Source organism: Aplidium turbinatum, chromosome 2 (assembly GCF_918807975.1).
Source record: "Aplidium turbinatum chromosome 2, kaAplTurb1.1, whole genome shotgun sequence".
NCBI classification, from domain to species: Eukaryota; Metazoa; Chordata; class Ascidiacea; order Aplousobranchia; family Polyclinidae; genus Aplidium; species Aplidium turbinatum.
In genome coordinates this window covers 44,589,026-44,607,219 of record NC_137473.1, presented here as the reverse complement: position 1 = coordinate 44,607,219, position 18,194 = coordinate 44,589,026, and the positions used below count along the sequence as shown (strand labels likewise).

General features: G+C 37.9%; 1 protein-coding gene across 1 annotated transcript; it reads right to left on the bottom strand.

The window, feature by feature from the left end:
* Positions 1–281: 281 nt before the first annotated feature.
* Positions 282–7,569, bottom strand: LOC145765293 (uncharacterized). Its single transcript, XM_082577095.1, has 12 exons — positions 7,418–7,569; positions 7,165–7,308; positions 6,787–6,883; positions 4,894–5,087; positions 4,626–4,682; positions 4,122–4,208; positions 2,914–2,962; positions 2,559–2,621; positions 2,096–2,168; positions 1,541–1,743; positions 1,146–1,230; positions 282–659 (listed from the first exon to the last, which is right to left on the bottom strand). The coding sequence occupies exons 1-12, from the start codon at positions 7,487–7,489 to the stop codon at positions 533–535; spliced, it is 1,251 nt and encodes a 416-aa protein (XP_082433221.1). The 5' UTR covers positions 7,490–7,569; the 3' UTR covers positions 282–532.
* Between the last annotated feature and the right edge of the window lie 10,625 nt (positions 7,570–18,194).

Genomic DNA, 18,194 nt, shown 5'->3' with positions numbered 1-18,194 from the left:
TATGTGTCACCGCATATTCCAAAATTCTTTGATATGTTGGAGTCAAAAAAGTTTGAAAACTGTTATGCTTTAGTAGACTACTGCCACTGGTAGAAGTAGGGAGTATAAGGTGGTATATAACTTCTCGCAAAAATTATTTGTAGGTGATTGATGTAGCCTAGGCAAGAATTCTTTTGCACCTCAAAAACAAACCTTGCTCTACATCTATGACACGATGTACTAGTGAATTTGTATATTCACTACGGTAATTCAAGCAGTACCGTATTTAATACACTTCAGAGAGCATTTTACACCAAGGTTTAATGACACTTTGATTCGTCCAACCAAATTTCGCTTTATAAGCTACCGTACGAAACAGAACAAAAGATCAAGTAGGAACGCCAAAAAGCGTTTGTATATGCACTTTTATGAAGCCATTGTTTCACCTCAGCAATGCTCAATTTAGGTAAATACACAATTCAGAAAGCAAAGAAATCTGCTGACCACGCGATCATTTTCCTCCTGTAGTTCTTGAGAGTAGGTTATAGAACGTTTACACAATTGAAGTAGAATTTTGCGTTGATAAATTATTTGAAGGGTTAGTTTCAGTTTGTAATCTGACAGTGCCTGCTGATATTTCCTTGGACTTTAGTTGGAGTAGTCTCTGAGTTTCTGTTGTTCTGTAATAAACAGGAAAACTAAAGTTAGTACCGTTGTGTACCACCAAAGAGTGGAAACGATTTGTAGGACAACTGCATTCCAACAGCTGTACTAACAAAAATACGTTAATCTTCGTTTTTTTTTTTAAATACAACCAATACATGTCAAACAGTACGTGTTGGACTTGTGTACAAAACTATTCTCAATGCTTATAAAATCTTTACACCAGTGGTTCCTAACTGAATAATTTAATGAGTTACAGGCTTGCTTTTTTTTACGTTATATCAAAATCACTGGGCGTTGTAAAAGTAAAAACAACTGTACACTTGAAAGGACTGGATTTCTTTTATACATTTCGTTAGTTGTTAAATGTCACATCAAACTAAAACGAGCATCACAATTACAAATGTATTACCATGTGTGAAGCATACACTTCACGGTTGATAGCCTAAGCACTCGGTTCACAGACTCCATTGTTCTCTTATCACAACGAAGAATACACTGACCTGAGATGGACTTTGCTGTGTTTATCAAAGTGGTCTCTCCGAGCGAACGACTTCGAGCATAATTGGCAGCGAAACCTTTTTTCACCTGGAAAAAGATCGTAATAGAGGCTATTACTATAAGTCTATCGTGGATCTGGTTGAGATCAACAATCTAGATGTCAATAACGTGTTTGTCAACTTGAATATTACGAGAAAAATAGCTTCTGAAGTTTTCACATATCGCATGCTAATTTTTGAAGAAAATTCACGTAGTAACCTCAACGCTGCAGGGTTATAGTAAGACACCATGTGTATTTTAAAATATTGAAAAAAATCGCTGTAGCGTATTTAACGCGAAACCAATTGTTTATTGTTGTTGAGAAACAAAGATTGACTCCTGGTTCAGCAAAACGTACCAGTGTGTGTCCTACGATGCCTCAATAACTCATCGGAACGGGAGAAACTCCGCTTGCATGTTTCAACCGAACAAACGAAAGGTTTCTCGCCTGTATGGGTGCGCAAGTGTGCGCGTAAGTGGCTTGTTTTCAAATAGGTTTTGGAACAGTTTTCGTAGTGACAAATGTGGATTCTTTTGCTTTTGGCATTTCGGGTTCTCCTCCTGAAAAAGACATAGTCTTCAAGTCTCCGGTTTGGCGAAAATTAAGTTAACTGTACCGGAAAAGTAAAGCTTTGTAATTAAACGAACCAAAGCAACAGCAACGCAACCGAAATCATCAAACAAAGATGTTCCCTTATTTTCACTCTTCAAACACCGATTTCCAACGGTTTTGGTGCATTTACCTCTGACAATTTTACTGAATGTTTAAACGTCATTTGACACCTTCGGCGATTGCAGATTTAAAAAATAACGCCATCTAATACTAAACAGTCACTGACACCCCTTTGCCTCATTAAAAAAAAAAATTATTTGGACAAAACTGGCCACAAAGTTTCTTGCCTCGATCGCTCACCTTCCAATCTGTTGGCAGTTTGGGCAATCGCATGGTATTCGGAGAGCGGGAACATTTGAATCTCTTTTCTTCACTTGAAACAAAAATAAAACAATACATTCACATTATGTATGTTCGGGCGTACGTAAAAGGTACTGTGCCCAACTAGCAAATCATACCTTCCTTGCATAGAATTCAAGTATGTAGACGTTGAATCAATTTAAAGACTGATTTGATAGCAAAGATGTTTTTGTCTAGTACAAAAATAGGGTGGCTTATTTTGCAAAAATTGACAAATTCAATTGTAACCCTGATTTCGGATACAACAAAATATGCTAAGACTTCTGACAATACTTATTTTTTAATGTAAAAGTAACAATAATAATGATGAAGGTATAAAAGCAACAAAACCAGTACACAGCAATCTACAATGATCACTTGAATAAGGAACGATCATCATTAACCATGGGCACAAATACTTCACTTGTTCGTGGCGCTTCATCTATGCTGAAGATGTTTTTCGCACTTGAACTGGTCAAACAGTCGACTGCAAGCAACACGAAGTTGTAATCAACATCACCAAAACTTTTTAGTAAAACGGCAATTTGATATGTAATAATAAGTTGAACAACACATTACATGTTTCACTCGATTTAAAGTATACTACGTCACCAACTACGGAAATGTCAAACGAATTTGTTGAGACGATGGAGTCTAAGGCTAAACAGAGGGGAACAAGATATGTAAGATTTGGAGCAGGAGAGATGCATGGGATTATATTATCACACTCGAGAAATTCAATACTAGAAAACTTGTGCATCACGCATTCGTCAAATTACCTGGTTGAGATGGCTTGGCCGACCGAGTGGCGAGTTCCGAGAGAGACTCCTGCAATTTGAAACAAAAACCTAAAAGTGATTTCTATAGACGCGAAGAAGCTAAGAACAGCCGAGAAAAGCTTAACTTTTAAAGTGTTTGAGATCAAGACGGCTTGTTGCTGTCAGCTTTTCATCAAACAGTCCAGCGCAACCGTTTTGCTGCCAAGACGATTTGATGCTGGGTAACCTTCAATGCGAGACTATTTGACTTTAATACTTTAGTGTTGATATTTTACAAAGTAAAAGATTTAGGTATCGGCTAGTGTTGAATTCGTGTGGCAACATTCCCATTCTGGGAGTTGTAAAGCAAACTCTGTACGACGTTTGATAACTTTTCAACACTGAATCAACAGTTAACATGAGTAATAATTCAATTGAGTGACATGAGCAACGGTCGAGAGTCTATGACATAAATTAGAGTTGCGATACAGACAAGCTCAGCCTCATGGGCGGAAAACCTGCATCGCTGCCAATTCTTGCTACATTCGGCTGCTAAAAGCATTTTGTTGATTGAATGGTTTTAAAAAAAAAGTTTAAGCAGCAGAAGTAATTTTCATATTTTAATTTTCGGTCGTTGTCGTGTGAACCCCAGAGGCCGAGGGTCTATTCCAGGGTTACTCAACTAATCTTAACAAAGGTCCAGTTTGACAAGTTGAATATTTTTAGCGGTCCGGTGAATACGTTATTTCACACGCAACCACAAAAGTTAAACTATCTGTACCAAAGCACTTTTTTAGGTAAAATGTAACTCGAATTGGATTTCTGAGAAAGTTTTGTGGAGTCTGGGAGTCAAAGCCCCCCAGCAAATAGGATAATCACAGTAAAAATTGCTTCCTCCCAGTAGAAATCTGTTTAAGGAAGCCCTGAAACGTGGCAATGAGGTTATTCTTCCAAAAGCTCAAGGTCCACCATCAACACCCAGAAGGTCCGGATTCGGACCGCGGTCCGCCAGTTGAGTAGCCCTGGTCTATTCTTTACCACCCCAGATTCACGATGTTCCCGGACTAAGCTGAAAGGCTACTAGAGAGCAGTCATTCAGACACGCAGACCTTCTGCATTACGTGGTTTGAAGATGGTGCAATATTCGGTGATGGGGGTCCACTAATTGCAATATGACTTTTACCGGATTAAATTCGAAATAAAGGAAATAACTCCAGCAGTTACTTCACCTGCAAGGAAACGTTGGCAGTTGAACTGTCTGATGAGAGTTTCCCTTTGATAACAAATTTTTTTGAAGCACCAGTTTTTTTCATCACCTGAGCATATTAAACAAGTTACTGATAACTTTATGAACGTCTGCTTGACACACAACAATCTAATTGCATACTTCAGCCTCCAAATCAAAACCAAACTTAAACACCTTTAAGTCAGGTGACAACCTTGATCAATTGAATTCTTCCAACAACGCTTGCATTAAACTGCGGTTCACGACCACACGTATGCAAAGACAAAAATGAAAAATTCACACAGTAAAAAGATTCGATATATATTTTAATTTTTTGCCTTCATCTGATGTTGAGGAAACTACAAACCAGCAAAAGTATAAAAATCTGAGTTTTCAACACATGACAAAATAACCTTTGTTGATTATGGTTTTACACCAAGCCATTAATGATTTAGTGCTGCACGGAAGAGATACATTAGTTTAAATTGATGATACAAGCAGTATGTACCTTGTAATTTTGTGCAGACTGAACAGCGAGTTGCAATATCTTGGAAAGGTCGTTACACTGCAAAAAATCAAATTATTAATGACAGTGTTTTTAAATTTATACCACGCATTTCACCAAATCTCATTAACAGGTTAGCATACGGAAATTCATAACACACCCAGTCACCCATGCACCACTATGTTTATTGTTGCACCTTTGGTGATCTTGAGTATGGTATATATATATATGCTTTCTTCAATTAACAGTCAGATATTTGAAGACAACTTACTGAAGTGTTGGGCGGAATGGAGACACGTACAACAAAAGGATCTTCAGATGGGCCTTTGACTGTGAGATTCTGCACAGAAGCTTTCCCAATTGCTGTTGGGAAACTGTTGGAGCAACAAGCGGACAATACATCATTTGCAATAGCCAGAGATTCTGATACTTGATCATTGTTCAACATTGTATGAGATGGAATATCTGTTTGGAGGCATGGCATACAGTACATCAGACCAATCTGTTAAAAATTGCTAAAAGAAACTGCATGAATGTAGGTTAAGGGAGGCAATGCAAAATCATCAAACCCTCTTATGCATACGTGCTATCTATTCCACTATTTTGAACTATAATCATACATTATATTTTTGCAATTCAGACATTTGATGTCAAGCCAATGCAAATTTCATGCCAAATCTACAAAGTGTTATGGTGATTAATTTATAAACAGCTTTTGTGAGAGTTGCAGGAACATCCACAATAGCCACGAAACATCACAATGTAGTATTAACCAATAGCACACCCATAACCCACATTATTCATCACCACAAGTTAGTTAAGTTTATGTTAAGTGCTGCACATGGAGCTATTACTATGTTCAAGAGATGATAGCAAACAGCAAGAGATGATAGCAAGTTTGTTAAGCTCATGTTAAGTTCTGCACATGGAGCTATTACTATGTTCAAGAGATGATAGTTTAAGCTAAGTCTAAGAATGTAATGTTGCACAGTGCACACACCCATAACAGCAGCAACTGGAAACAAACTGCAATTTAGTGATAGAGTGGAAGTTGGAAAATTGTGACCTGCATTGATGGTATCAAATTTTAACAAATTAGCAAAACTGTCAGAATTGGTTTCATTAAAATTTGTCGCCATGAGAAAGTGAGATACCAGTAAGGTAAGAAGTTACATATTAAAAAGGAGACAAAGAAACTTAGGGTCTAAGGAAATCTTTAAGCTGAAAAGTGCAATGATAATAAATGAAAAGACAATGAGATCAACATTCAACAATGAACTGTTGGGATTTCCTAAATTAATTATTTGGTGTCTTGATACTTTTTCTGGAGCTCATTCTACACCAAGTGATGTAAAACGTTAACGGTGTATTTGCAGTTTAAGCCAAGCTATTCTTTTGTTTATAAAACACTGAGTAGGCTATATTATATTTAGTTAGTTGTAATGAAAATACTGCCCCAAAATTGAATGAGGCTGTTCACCAGACAGTTAGTAAATAACATGATACATTCTACTAGCGCAAACTAAGCTGAAATATCACAAGATGTATAAGGTGATAATCTGCATTTGCCTTTTTGCAATGTTAAACAGGTAGTCACTACCTGATCTAGCTTTCTAAAGAAGTCAATCATATCTGATTGACAAAACGTCGGAATAAAAGCAGAGTAGCCTATCAAGATTACCACCTCACATATCTTGTGATAGTTCAGCTTAGTTTGCACCAGTAAAATGCATCTTAAATACTGCACACATAATAATTTCTTAAAACAACAATTTAAAATTTACTGAGACATAGACAACTACTGTATGCTGGTGCAAATCGCAATGACAAAATTTAAGGCAAAGACATGCTTATAAACAATTGTTGTCAGATTACACAGCATGCAACAACTCAGCAAGTACATTTCAGTTACTGCCAAGTCAGCAAATGAGATTTAATTATTCAGTTCGAACTTGCTTGGTCATCACTTGTTAAATTGATTTTGCTGACTTGTGACATGCCATGCATCAACTTGATCCCTTGTTACTTGCTCAGGTTCATTATTTGGCAACTTCAGCCACTTGCTGAAATGTTGCTAGCTCAGTTGTCACTTGCTTAACTGGCATTTGCTCAGTTCACAACTGCTGACTAGTAGGAGACTCAGTGTAACTGCAATTATACTTACTAGATGTAACTTCACTGGAGGTTTTACACCGAATCGGTTTGCACACAGAACTTCCAAACATTTTGTTACGTTCTGACTTTCGCTTTCTTGTTTGAAACTACAAACAAAATTTGTAGTTTTAATAAATGTAATATTTTACACTGGTTTAAGTGTATATTTTATCAAAGTAGCAAGTTAATAAATAATGTTTTGCAAAAAAAATTTCACGTATCTTTGAACCAAACAAAAAACAGCAATACATTTTAAAGTGTGTTAAAGTACGGTATATATAGAATTTGACTGCAGCATACTCATCTTGCCTTTTTGCATTCCATTAACTAGGCCTACAAACTTTCAATATCGTTCACTTGTTAATGTTATAAGTAATAACCTGTTCACCTGAGAAGGTTTACTTGTTTCATCTTCAAGTTTTCCTTTGACATTTAAAACCTTTGCAAAATTTTTCTGCACAGGACTTTGCACAGTAGCTCGACTGCATATATTTGCTAATAATGCAAGAGGATGTTCAACTTGGATCCTTTCCTATAAAAAAAAAACTTCATTTTGCTATGGTTTCTTAAACAATTTTTCATATTCATAATAGTACAGTAGGCTACCGTACATTGCAAAGAAATCTATGGACTATCATTACCTGAGGTTTTTGCAATGATGCATCCTGTTGTTGACATTGTGATTTTGATCCTGTGTCTAGAATTTGAGACATATATATCAAGCACAACACATATATCCAAGCACAAAAAAATAAAATTGTTACACAGAAATTGGTGCAGTTATTATGCAACCTTTCCTAAATATAAAATAGACTGTTTGGCAGATATTTAATCGTAAAGCTGAATACCGTACATCAGTTTGCCGTGAGTCAAATTTTCCATTGGCCATAAGCATATTATTACTAAACTCGCAATTTAGGTACAGGGCTAGACCAGGGATATCTAAAGAAGGGGATGCGAAGGCTCACAGCGATTGCCTTATTCTTATGACACTACCAGGGCGGTAGTTTGTAGTGCGTAAAACATGCAGTTCTTTTCACAATTGCAGAAAGTTTTGTTGTGCAACTGGTACAGTCAGCTACAGATGACAGTTAGTAAATGTTACATAGAGCATATTTAAAGAATACTTGTTTGGAAAGACAGTTGAAAAGTTACAAGTTAGCTGCTTTTTTTAACAAAGTCTTTGCAGTAGGCCAGATTTAAAGCAAATAAACGGGTAGTTGAATTAACAAGTAACCATGAGCGTGCAGTGAGTATCCAGGCTTGATACTGATAGCGCAATGCAGGTTATCATAACAAGAGTTATTAAACTACTAACAGTGCCGATTGTCAGTTTACGGTAAACAGAGATTATTTACAATAAACAGAAGCCCTTCTATTGTCAGACGTATTAAAAGCCTTCATATCCCCTTCTCTAGATATCCCTGGGCTAGACTTTCTACATTTAAAAAAAGCATTTGATACTCTTCATCATAAATGCTTTTATGATCACCATGGTGGCTTGAAATTGTAAACAACTTTCATTTTTCTTATTTGAATGGCTGTAAATAAACCGTATGTTATGATTAATCAATATATTTTCAGTCATCAATTTATTGAAAAGGGTGTCCCTCAAGATTCAACGCATGAATTACTTTTGTTTTTCATATAAATAATATTTCAAACAGTACCGTACAGCATGTCAACAGTGCCACTGCCAAGATTGATTACAGATTTACAGTAAGCCGCCTTTTTTTCGCTCAAGAGGTCACTGCACGAGAAAACGTCATCACTTGAGCTCAACCATTGTTGGGAATAAAAAGTAGGGTGAATTGAAGTGAAAAGGCGATTGTAAAAATCCATATCCATTCCGCTTTATCACTTTAATACAGAGTTGCCAGAGCTTACAAATTTATTAAGTCAAAACAAGTTTCAAACCAGACAAAAATGCAAAGAAAACCACTTTGCAGAAGTAGTCCAAAAAAAAAAACCCCAAAACATATAGGCCTTCTACGTAGGCTACACTTACTGTAAAATGACCAAGACGTTTAGAAAAACAAGTTTCGTTTATAATTGTGGGTTTTATTTGTCGTCTGAAGCTCTAACTTGGCAACCTTGCTTCAATCATAGATGACGGAAAAACCTAGAACATCACACAACTAAGGCGAAAGAGAAAATTGAATTGAGTCCTGTCTTTGTCATGAGTTACCAAGGGGGGTTGGGGGACTTATATACCAGTACCAGGTATACAAGTCCCCCCACCCCCCTTGGTAACTCATGACAAAGACAGGACTCAATGGACATGGCTCTTTCGCCTTAGTTGTGTGATGTTCTAGGCAGGGGTGCATTCCTAAAAAAATTTTTGGTGGGGCTCTAACACTTAGCTGTGTTGTTATAGACAAAGTATGTATAAGTAATAGGTGTAGGTTAGCCAACAATGTTTAACTTTTTTAAAAGGAAACAGTGTTCAGTATGTTTTTACTTCTGAACATCATGTCGAAAAACAACCCATGCTAAAACATAGCTTGAAGTACAGAAAAAGGTAGAAGCAACAAAACGTGAAAACGTGGTTGAATCCGATATAAAATTATAAGTTTGAAATTTGGCTTGGTTGCTACACTGCAATCTCCTTTGCTTTTTTTTTTACTGCGTAGGCCTACACTTGAAACTCGATTTGCATGAGCTAATTCCAATCTCTTAACTCAATTGTAAACTTATTTGTATGAGCCAATCCTAAGCACACTTGCAAAAACATTGACTGCAATAGGAAAGTAAGGAAATGCAATTCTTGAAATGAGCGCTTGTGGTTGCAGATTTGCTATATAAGAACCAATAAGCTGCCAATGTGACAGTTACACTAAAATCTCATTGAGTTATTAACGAACAGTTTAAAAAACTCCAATTACAGCAAAAGCATATTGCAAGTTGGCGCAAACGAGATTACACAAAACAAATAGCCTGTCTGCCAGGTCTTTGGTTTTATGGGCTAAGTTATAAGCACCACGACAGTCCTTGATTTAGCCAGCAAACAGTTTTTGCAGAGATCTGAGTTCATTCAATGTGGGCAACTTAGAATGCTTAACTTGAATATCCACAGCCGACCGATGAGTCTGCAACCACTTTTTGAGTTGCCGCAGTGCCATTCCATAAATGAGGAGGTGGTCCGTTATTGCTGATGAACAACAATGCTGAAACAAGTGATATGGTCAGCCGTGATCGTGGCGGTGTGATGACCAAGTTCATTTGTGAAAATTCACGTTCGGCTTCAGCAGAACTTATAGCAATCATGTTTAGTACTACGTTCTTGAGCAACTTTATCGTATCTGGTATATGACAAGGATTGTCAAAATACAATCGGAAATAGGAGTGATGGCATGAAATCTCTCCTCTATTTTTCGTAGGCTAATCTGTGCTCCCTTCTTGTCATGGAACTTCGACTGCAGCAGGCCATAGCTCTGGTACAGTAATTTCCCAGCTTTTCACAGAATTTTCATTGTTGGTGTCCACCATCCAGCTTCCAATGTTGTCAACCAAAGCTTGAATAAACCGATTACGATCAAAAGATGGGTAGTCTCTACGTCGAGCTTTGAACTGGTCCAATGTTGTGCCTTTAAAGGAGTAGTTTTTTGTACTTCCGGGACTCAAGTTAACAACTTCATCAAACTTCTAGGCGTTACCATAGATGACAGTGTTGAGTGGAGTGTGATAAAATTAGATAAAAAGAAACAAAAAACGTGGGAATAGTTTTTATTTTTTTCTTCCTCAAGCAGAACTTGGTTGATTGACTTTTGAATCTTTATCCTCGGACTGACAAAGTCTTGCATGGTTATTCACAGTGATGTAGGCCTACGCGTAGGCTATACAAAAAATATTGACGCCGTCAGCGTTAAAGCAAACGTTCGAAAAACCATACGCCGTATGTGTCAACGCAACTTGTAAAAAAAGTTGGCAGCGTCAGCGTCAGCGCATACACTAGCGTAAACTAATTTTGTTTGCTAGGTGCATGCCAAACATTCACACGGTATAAACAGTGGCTCCGAGAGGGGGGGGGGGAAGTCGGGCCAGTTTCCCCCCTAGCAAAACATTGTAAAGGAAAAACGAGTAGTTTTTTATTTTTGCACTTTTGAGGGGGGCCTATTTTTAGTACTAAAGTAAAAATGTAGCCTACCAACTAAATAATCAACAAGTTCTTAAATGATAAGTGCGTAGTTCCAAGTATTTCTCAATCATTGTAAATGTCACTCTCGATGCTTCTCATCAAGAACAAATCATTTTCGTGTTAAGGTAGGCGATGTTGAACAGCTTCAAGACGTAAAATCTGAAGCTGAAATGATTTCTGTATCACTGAACGGTTTCGATTGTATTGATAGTTTCAACTTGAAAACTGGCGCTGTTTTAGCTAAGCGGAAACTATTTTTGCTTGACAACTGAACCTTAACTTCAAAATCTGCGTTGGCCAGGCATAGGATGTTGTATCCAACATAAGTTATCTGGGAAATTTGAAGGTACCAGTCCAAGCACGATTAAAGAAAGTAAATCCTGTATATTTTTTGTTTATGGATCATCATCATCATCATCAGTAATTATCTCCGCCTGCAGCAGATTGCGCGCATCAACATGAGTTATTTGCTTCCAAGAGTGGCGATTTTGAGCCAGCTCGCCCAGTGTCGACAAATTGAGTCCGGTCCATGATTGGATGTTGTCTTGCCATCGTTTTGGTTGTCTGCTACGTTTTCTTTTTCCTTCTACTTTTCCTTCTGTGCAAACTTTGCTGATTCCGAATTGTGATCTTTTAGTGTGGCCGAACAGTTTTAAAACTTTTGATTTTATTAACTTATTGCTGCAATTGGATGTAATTTTGTCATAGTTAAAAGATCTTCTGTTTTCGTATGGTCAAGTAGCCTTTTGTTGGTCATGCTTCTCATGATGTGATTTTGGAAGGTAGTGAGCTTTTTCTTTATTTGAGGTTTTTGTTTATGAATGTTGTTGCTTAAATTTAGTTGGAATTCATAATGTTGCCTACAGACAGCGTTGTTCAAATGTCTTATCATTTTTGGAGTAATTGATTATCTGTAAGCTTGTGGCATCTTTAAAGTTATAGCCCAGTCAGAGGACAATTTCTGAAAAATCTAAAGAAAGCTGTCTTATCATCTTGCAAAGAAAATTGACTTCGAGAATGTAATCAAGGCGTGGTGCAGTCAAACCCAATGCTTTACATTACCCTTTTGCAATTGGAGGTCTAAAAACATTTCTTAAATGCATCAAGTTGGAACCAAAAGAGCTTGATCGGAAGCTGAGTCAATGCTAAAGTAGCTTACAACCATGGGCGCCGATCCCTATAGGACAACGGGGACATGTCCCCACCATCTTTTTACATTATTTTTATAACGTAAAAGGGAAAATAATAACCGAATGTCACAATTTTATTAGTCAGACGTTTAAAATCTATTGAAAGGAGGGGGACAACATTTTTGTTTTATGCGAAGAAACCCCGACCATAATAGAAATGTTTTATTATGGGAGGAAACCCTGGTGCAATCCGCAAATTGTATTTGTTTTGGTTACGCCAGGGCCATTAGCACACGCTTGGATAATTAGCGGCATTGTCTGTCATTCTATGTCTGGAACGTTTTTACAAAGCCTTGCAAGGTTGTCCGGTGACTGTGGCTAGCATGCTTGAAGGTGCCATCTACGCAGTGAAGAAGAATTTCATCTTGTTGACTTCTCCAGTCCGAGGATAAAGATTCAATCAATCTTGTCTTTGTAAATGCTGAGAGGGTAATGGAGGATTGCGATCTTGAGTCATTGAAACTGTCACGTCCCAAAAAGATTCGAAATTGTTTTCAGCATGGTCATGGTTAACCTCCTCAACTTCAAACACCAGAGACGAAATATCGGTCAGAGTAATTTGCAGTCAATGACAGCTCTCAGCAAAATCCTATTGACTATTTCAAGTCGACCGATCTTGAGCATTACAAAATTCTTCAAGAATCACAGTGGAGAACTACAATCACATGTTGTAGACGATTATCCTAAAGTTCTCTGACACAGAGTCCCTTGCACAAGAACTATATCGGCTATGCTTCTATCGAAAGCAGTACCGTAGCTTACCTACAATGGAAAGTCGATGCAAGATTTTTGAATAATATTCAAGAAGATGCCATCCGCTGTTCGGCAAATGTTTCCGCAAGTGGAACTTTTTCTCATTTTACCAGTCAGCTCGCGTTCAGCTGAACGGCCATTGTCAACTTTGTGACGTGTGAAAACGTGGTTACGATTTACCATGACACTGAAACGGCAAAATCATGCAATGGTCTGCCATGTGCACAACAATGTTTTGAATTCGATCAACTTCCATGACCTCCCCAAAGATTTCGTTTTTAATTCGCCGGAGACTCGTTGCCGAGTGTTTGGTTTGTGTCAGAACAGATCCCCGACCTTTCCAGCTCGCTTCGCTCGTCGCCCCTGCTACCTTTCCTAGTAGGCTAAATGTCCCCACCAATTTTAGAGAGCGATCGGCGCCCATGCCTACAACTAGCAGTTTTAAATTTATGACTGCTTTGCATTATGTTGATTACGGTCCTAAACAAGATTCACTGATGAATTTAATGAAATTAAAGGAAGATGTAATCTAAGTAAGAGAAAGCTGAGAAGAGTAGGCTACTATACTCGCAAGCTAAAGTTGCAGTGGCAATTATAAATTTAAAATAAAATGACTTTGTTTTCCTGAGGACAGAACGCTTTTATAACTCCACTTAACTGGCTGAATGGTTCTAAGGAAATGTATTCTACCGTAGGCTACATTGCAAAGGATTCGATAGTTGTTGGAATTGACAAATGTATCAACAAACTTAAATATATCGTCGATGAGTTTGAAGTTCCATGAAAATTTCATCGTATGTCTGCTATGCATAGTTGCGGGCATGTGGGACAAATTTAAACCATTTGTAGGCTACAACATTGACATTTTTCAAGACATTTTGGATGAGTTGGTACTTTTGACAGAAAGCCACACAGCAAACTTCAGCTGCAAACCAAAACGAACCACCCCATAATCTCTACACAAGGAATCATTGATTGCAACTTTCGAAAGGTTTTTCCAAATAGTTTTGTTATGATCTTTTTTGTGTTCCGGTATCTACCTCCAACGGTTGTGCTTTGAGAACGTGGTTTTAGCAATTACTGAAATTTGTAAAGAATTGTTTGCGCTCCAGTAAACTTTACAACATTGTAGGCTATTGGGCCGATACTGGGTTTGTATCAGACAAAATGTTCCGTTTCTCGATACAATACGGTAGCCTACGTACCCGGTATCGACCTGATACGGTGCAAACTTTACCCATAGGCTACACCCCATACGCGCCGATACAAAAACAGTATCGGCCCAATAATGTGATGTTTACTTGGTATAATGAGCCGATGGCCCACTAAATAAGGTAGAAGAGATAAACAAAATTTTTGCTGGCTGAGTAGGGGAACGTAATCATAATTTATGTCACATCGCAACGTTATATGAACAGGATTTTTGTCAAACAGGCAAAGCAGCCAATGAATTGTGTGTTTATCAAGCATTGTGAGGCATATCGACTATCGTAACTTATTATGTACTGGGCCGTGCAGGGCCGTAGCAACAAAGAATGTGGCCCCTCCGAACATAAGTCCGGGGCCCCTTCCAACGCAGAAACTGGAATGTGGTATTTATTTTACACAACATGCAGGGTTCATATTATGTATACACAGTAGAGGGCACACAGTTCCACTAATTAGCGAAGCTAACGCTTTGGTTAGCGGATTAGCGTTTTCTCTAATATTTTGAAATTTTAGCGGACTCGCTAGCAAAAGTTAATTTATTGGAAATCCGCGGATTTCTTTGTTGAAAGCTAACTTTTACATTAGCTGCGCCCACCACTGTGTAGCGTGCTGTATACATAGGTCTACAGTGACAGTGTGGACATATATTCCACAATTAGGCAAAGCGCTTCATTCGAGCCTTGTTCTGCGCAAATTGCAATGGGTCATAGTCCAGGGATTTGGCAATCTTGTTTTCGATAGTAATTGCAACAGAAAGCCTGTCATCTGCCACGGTTAAGCGCAGGATATTCTTGATCAGTTTCATTCTGCTGATGGTCCTTTCAGCACTGGCGACAGTACAGTAGCCTAACTGGTGTGGTCGGTCAGAAGAATTCTGGTGCAAATGCAAAGATTCGGATATATCCCCTGAAGACTGTTCTTGTACGTTAAAAAAATGCTTGCCGTGACAAGTCCTCTCTCTTTCTCTATGACATAAATAAAACGATTCAATTCCATTATTAGTTCGTTGGCATCAATGTTTCCCATTATTCTTTTATTTTTTTTGCAGTGATTGTCCAGTTCCATTGTCCGCCCCATTAGCTCAGTGGTTAAGCGCCGCTCAAGACCACGCGGCGCAAGTTCGACTCTCGGGGTGTGCGCTTGAGCAACGCATTTCAGGACTGCTCTCCATTCAGCGGCACCTAGTGAATGGAATAATTTCCTGGCAACAACACTTCAATAATAGGAAAACTTCACTCTACCAATCTCGGCAACTAGCCCTGCGTCAAGAGCCTCTAGGCTACAAGTAGGCTATGCGAAACTACCAGGAACAACCAATCAAGGCTTTGTCAGACCGAGGATAAAGATTCAAAACCAACCATTTTCTCTGAGACACTTCTTCAGGCTGCTAGCGTTGTACAGAAATTCAAACAACTTGTACCACTCCATGAGTTGGTCAAAGCGCAAAAAAACAGAAGACATGGCCTGATCAGTGAGAACAAGAAAAAATTGCGATTTGAATTTTTCTTCAGCAGAAAGACGACTCGAATCGTCAGCACATTCGTAGCCAAACATTCTCTTCCTACGTCGCACCGTGTTTTTTGAAAACACCTGCTCAATACCAATAAGCTCTGCTATTTCGCGTGCGTTTGTGACCACGTTGTTAGCCTATAACCTGTATTTCGATAGTCTTCCAAAAACTTCGGCGGAGGGGCCCTCATTCCTTGCGGGCCCCCTCTGATCGGAGGGCGGTTGCTACACCTCTGCCTACGTGACACACAAAACTGACACATTATACGTAGCACGCATCGTTTTCACATTGTGAAATTCATAGAGAGGGGAGTGAAATGGTAAATGCATAGACCTACTGCTAACAAGTTTTGTTGTTCAGACTTAGTCAAACTAGTTCAGTCTTCTAAAATTAGAAAAAAAAAAAACTTTTTTATTTGGGGTAAAGGAGTAGCCTATTAATGCACTTGTCAGTGAGTCTGTCGGGCGAAGCCCGCTCGTCACGTCGCTAATCAACCCAGAGAGGGTCTGGAGGCATCCACCCGAAAAATTTGAAAAAAAAATAACTGAAAATTGTGCATTTTGAGAGTAAATCTACAGTACCTAGCCTATAGTACACTGTTAATCAAAAGGGTGGAAACCTTGGGGTGGAAATTTCCATGGGTGGAAATCTCTCGCGGCAAGGGTGGAAAGCGAAAAGAATGGTGGATATTTCCACCATCTAGAATTTAATCCACCCTAAACTGTGGAAATACACACGTTGTTAACACGGAGGGTGGAAAGGTTGAGTTGGAAATTATTGAGGGTGGTTATTTCTCGCGGCAAGGGTGGAATGAAGGAAAGGGTGGATTGTTCCACCCATCTAAAATTTGTTCACATCTCAAAATAGAGGTAATTAGCGTATAGCATCTATAGCTTTGCTGTATGGTAGGAAGAGAAGATTTCTACACTGTTTAATTTGAAAAAGTGGCAAAAGCTTTTTCAATTGCCTTTGTAGCCAAATTCAGTGCATTGTTTCTGCAGTAAGCTAAACCAGCTCATTAACCCAAAGATAAATACAGATATGGTACTGTGGGTTAAAGATTATTTACTTGTAGCGTCTGTGGCATAACATGTGTGTTGTTAAAAATGCTTAGATTGCTGGTGTAGGCTATAGCTTATAAGCTTAAAGCGTATTCGAAATGAATTTCTTTGAATGAAAAGAAGCTTTATTCCATAATCTGCAGTTTGAATTGAAATATCTCTAAACATTAGGCTAATACCAAAGAATAAAGGAAAAAAATAAAATTAAAAATTTATTTTAAAACAAAGTTTGATTATGAAAGACCTTATAGGCTATTCATTCATTGAGCGACGTACTTTCTATGTTTAACGGTGCTGATGAGTTCCACTAATAATTCAAGCTAATACAAATAACAAAAGTAGGCTTACCCAACCAGCAAAACTGGTTCTATTCACATTGATTCAATGTCTGCAGATGTTGAATCAATGTAAAAAAGACCAGTTTTGCGGGCTAGGGCACGGATTTCAAAGGAAGGATTTTTTTCAAGAAAGTTGAAAACGATGTACAAACAATACCAACTTATTTTTTATTTCGACGTCCTAATCAGAACGTCACCCCATAAAATATTGTGTTAACGATAGCTAAGTGGTAAAACACTATGAATAATGGCATATACCGCACCAAATGCTTTTTGCATTGCTTAAACAAAATACTAGTTCTTGTTTACTGCTTTGCAGTTGAGATTGAACTAATATTTAAAAAAACAAGCATGTTTATCGAAATTACCGTTTTGGAAATACGATTTAATGAGAAAGAACTTGCTAAAAGTAATCAAAATGAAAAATTAGTGGGAATGCAATGTAATCATATCCAATCAAAATGTTGGCAAAAACAAACACAAGCAATAATTTCATTGAAAATCTTATTAGCTGAGTGAGAAAACTTGTTGGAAACTCCTTCCTAGCAGTACTTCACAGTTACAGATATTTTCAATCACAAAGACAGGACGTCGTCACCAGGATCAAAAGTATGAATTGCCACTTTTTATTGTGTTGTTGCCTGTAAATTATTTCATCCTCTTGGTGCCGCTAAAGAAAGCTGTTCGTGTAGTGCAATGCTCAATTGCTCATAGACGTGTTCCGACAGCCGAATCATCGCTTTTTGATTTCGAAAAATTTGGGTTTGCTAAACTATTTCCAAAGTATTGTCAGAGCAAACAAACGAGTTCAACTATAACAAATTTATGAGAAATGTTCAAAACAAATTTTATTCTATAAAAAACTTTTTTTCACTGGAATATCTTTTTAAAATAAGTTTGTTTTAAGCAGTACTCAAATTTACTGTACGTTTGTGAAGAATTGTAGAAACTGGGCAGCTTAATAGTTTTAGAAATGAGGGGTGATCGAAACGAACTTTGCTAGTGAAACAAATATAAGGATTGTGAATTTATGTAAATATCGAATGACTAACTTTGAAATTACAGAATCAAGACCAAAACAAATATTGATGACCAAAGCCTATTGCTCACCATCCCTATGGAAAACCATGTTCTGCTGAAACACATCAGCTCAAATCTTACAAAATGTTGTCAGTAATCTTTTTTGCCCCAGAGCCCGTTATTTTTATCACAGAACGAC

What these genes read in the sequence shown, in the direction of transcription:
- LOC145765293 (XM_082577095.1), bottom strand. Translation starts at nt 7,489, where the DNA reads ATGTCTCAAATTCTAGACACAGGATCAAAATCACAATGTCAACAACAG. An exon ending in AAACAAGTAAACCTTCTCAG is followed by an intron (nt 6,884 to 7,164) that starts GTGAACAGGTTA and finishes TTTTGTTTGTAG; the next exon opens with TTTCAAACAAGAAAGCGAAA. An exon ending in CACAGCAAAGTCCATCTCAG is followed by an intron (nt 660 to 1,145) that starts GTCAGTGTATTC and finishes TGTTTATTACAG; the next exon opens with AACAACAGAAACTCAGAGAC.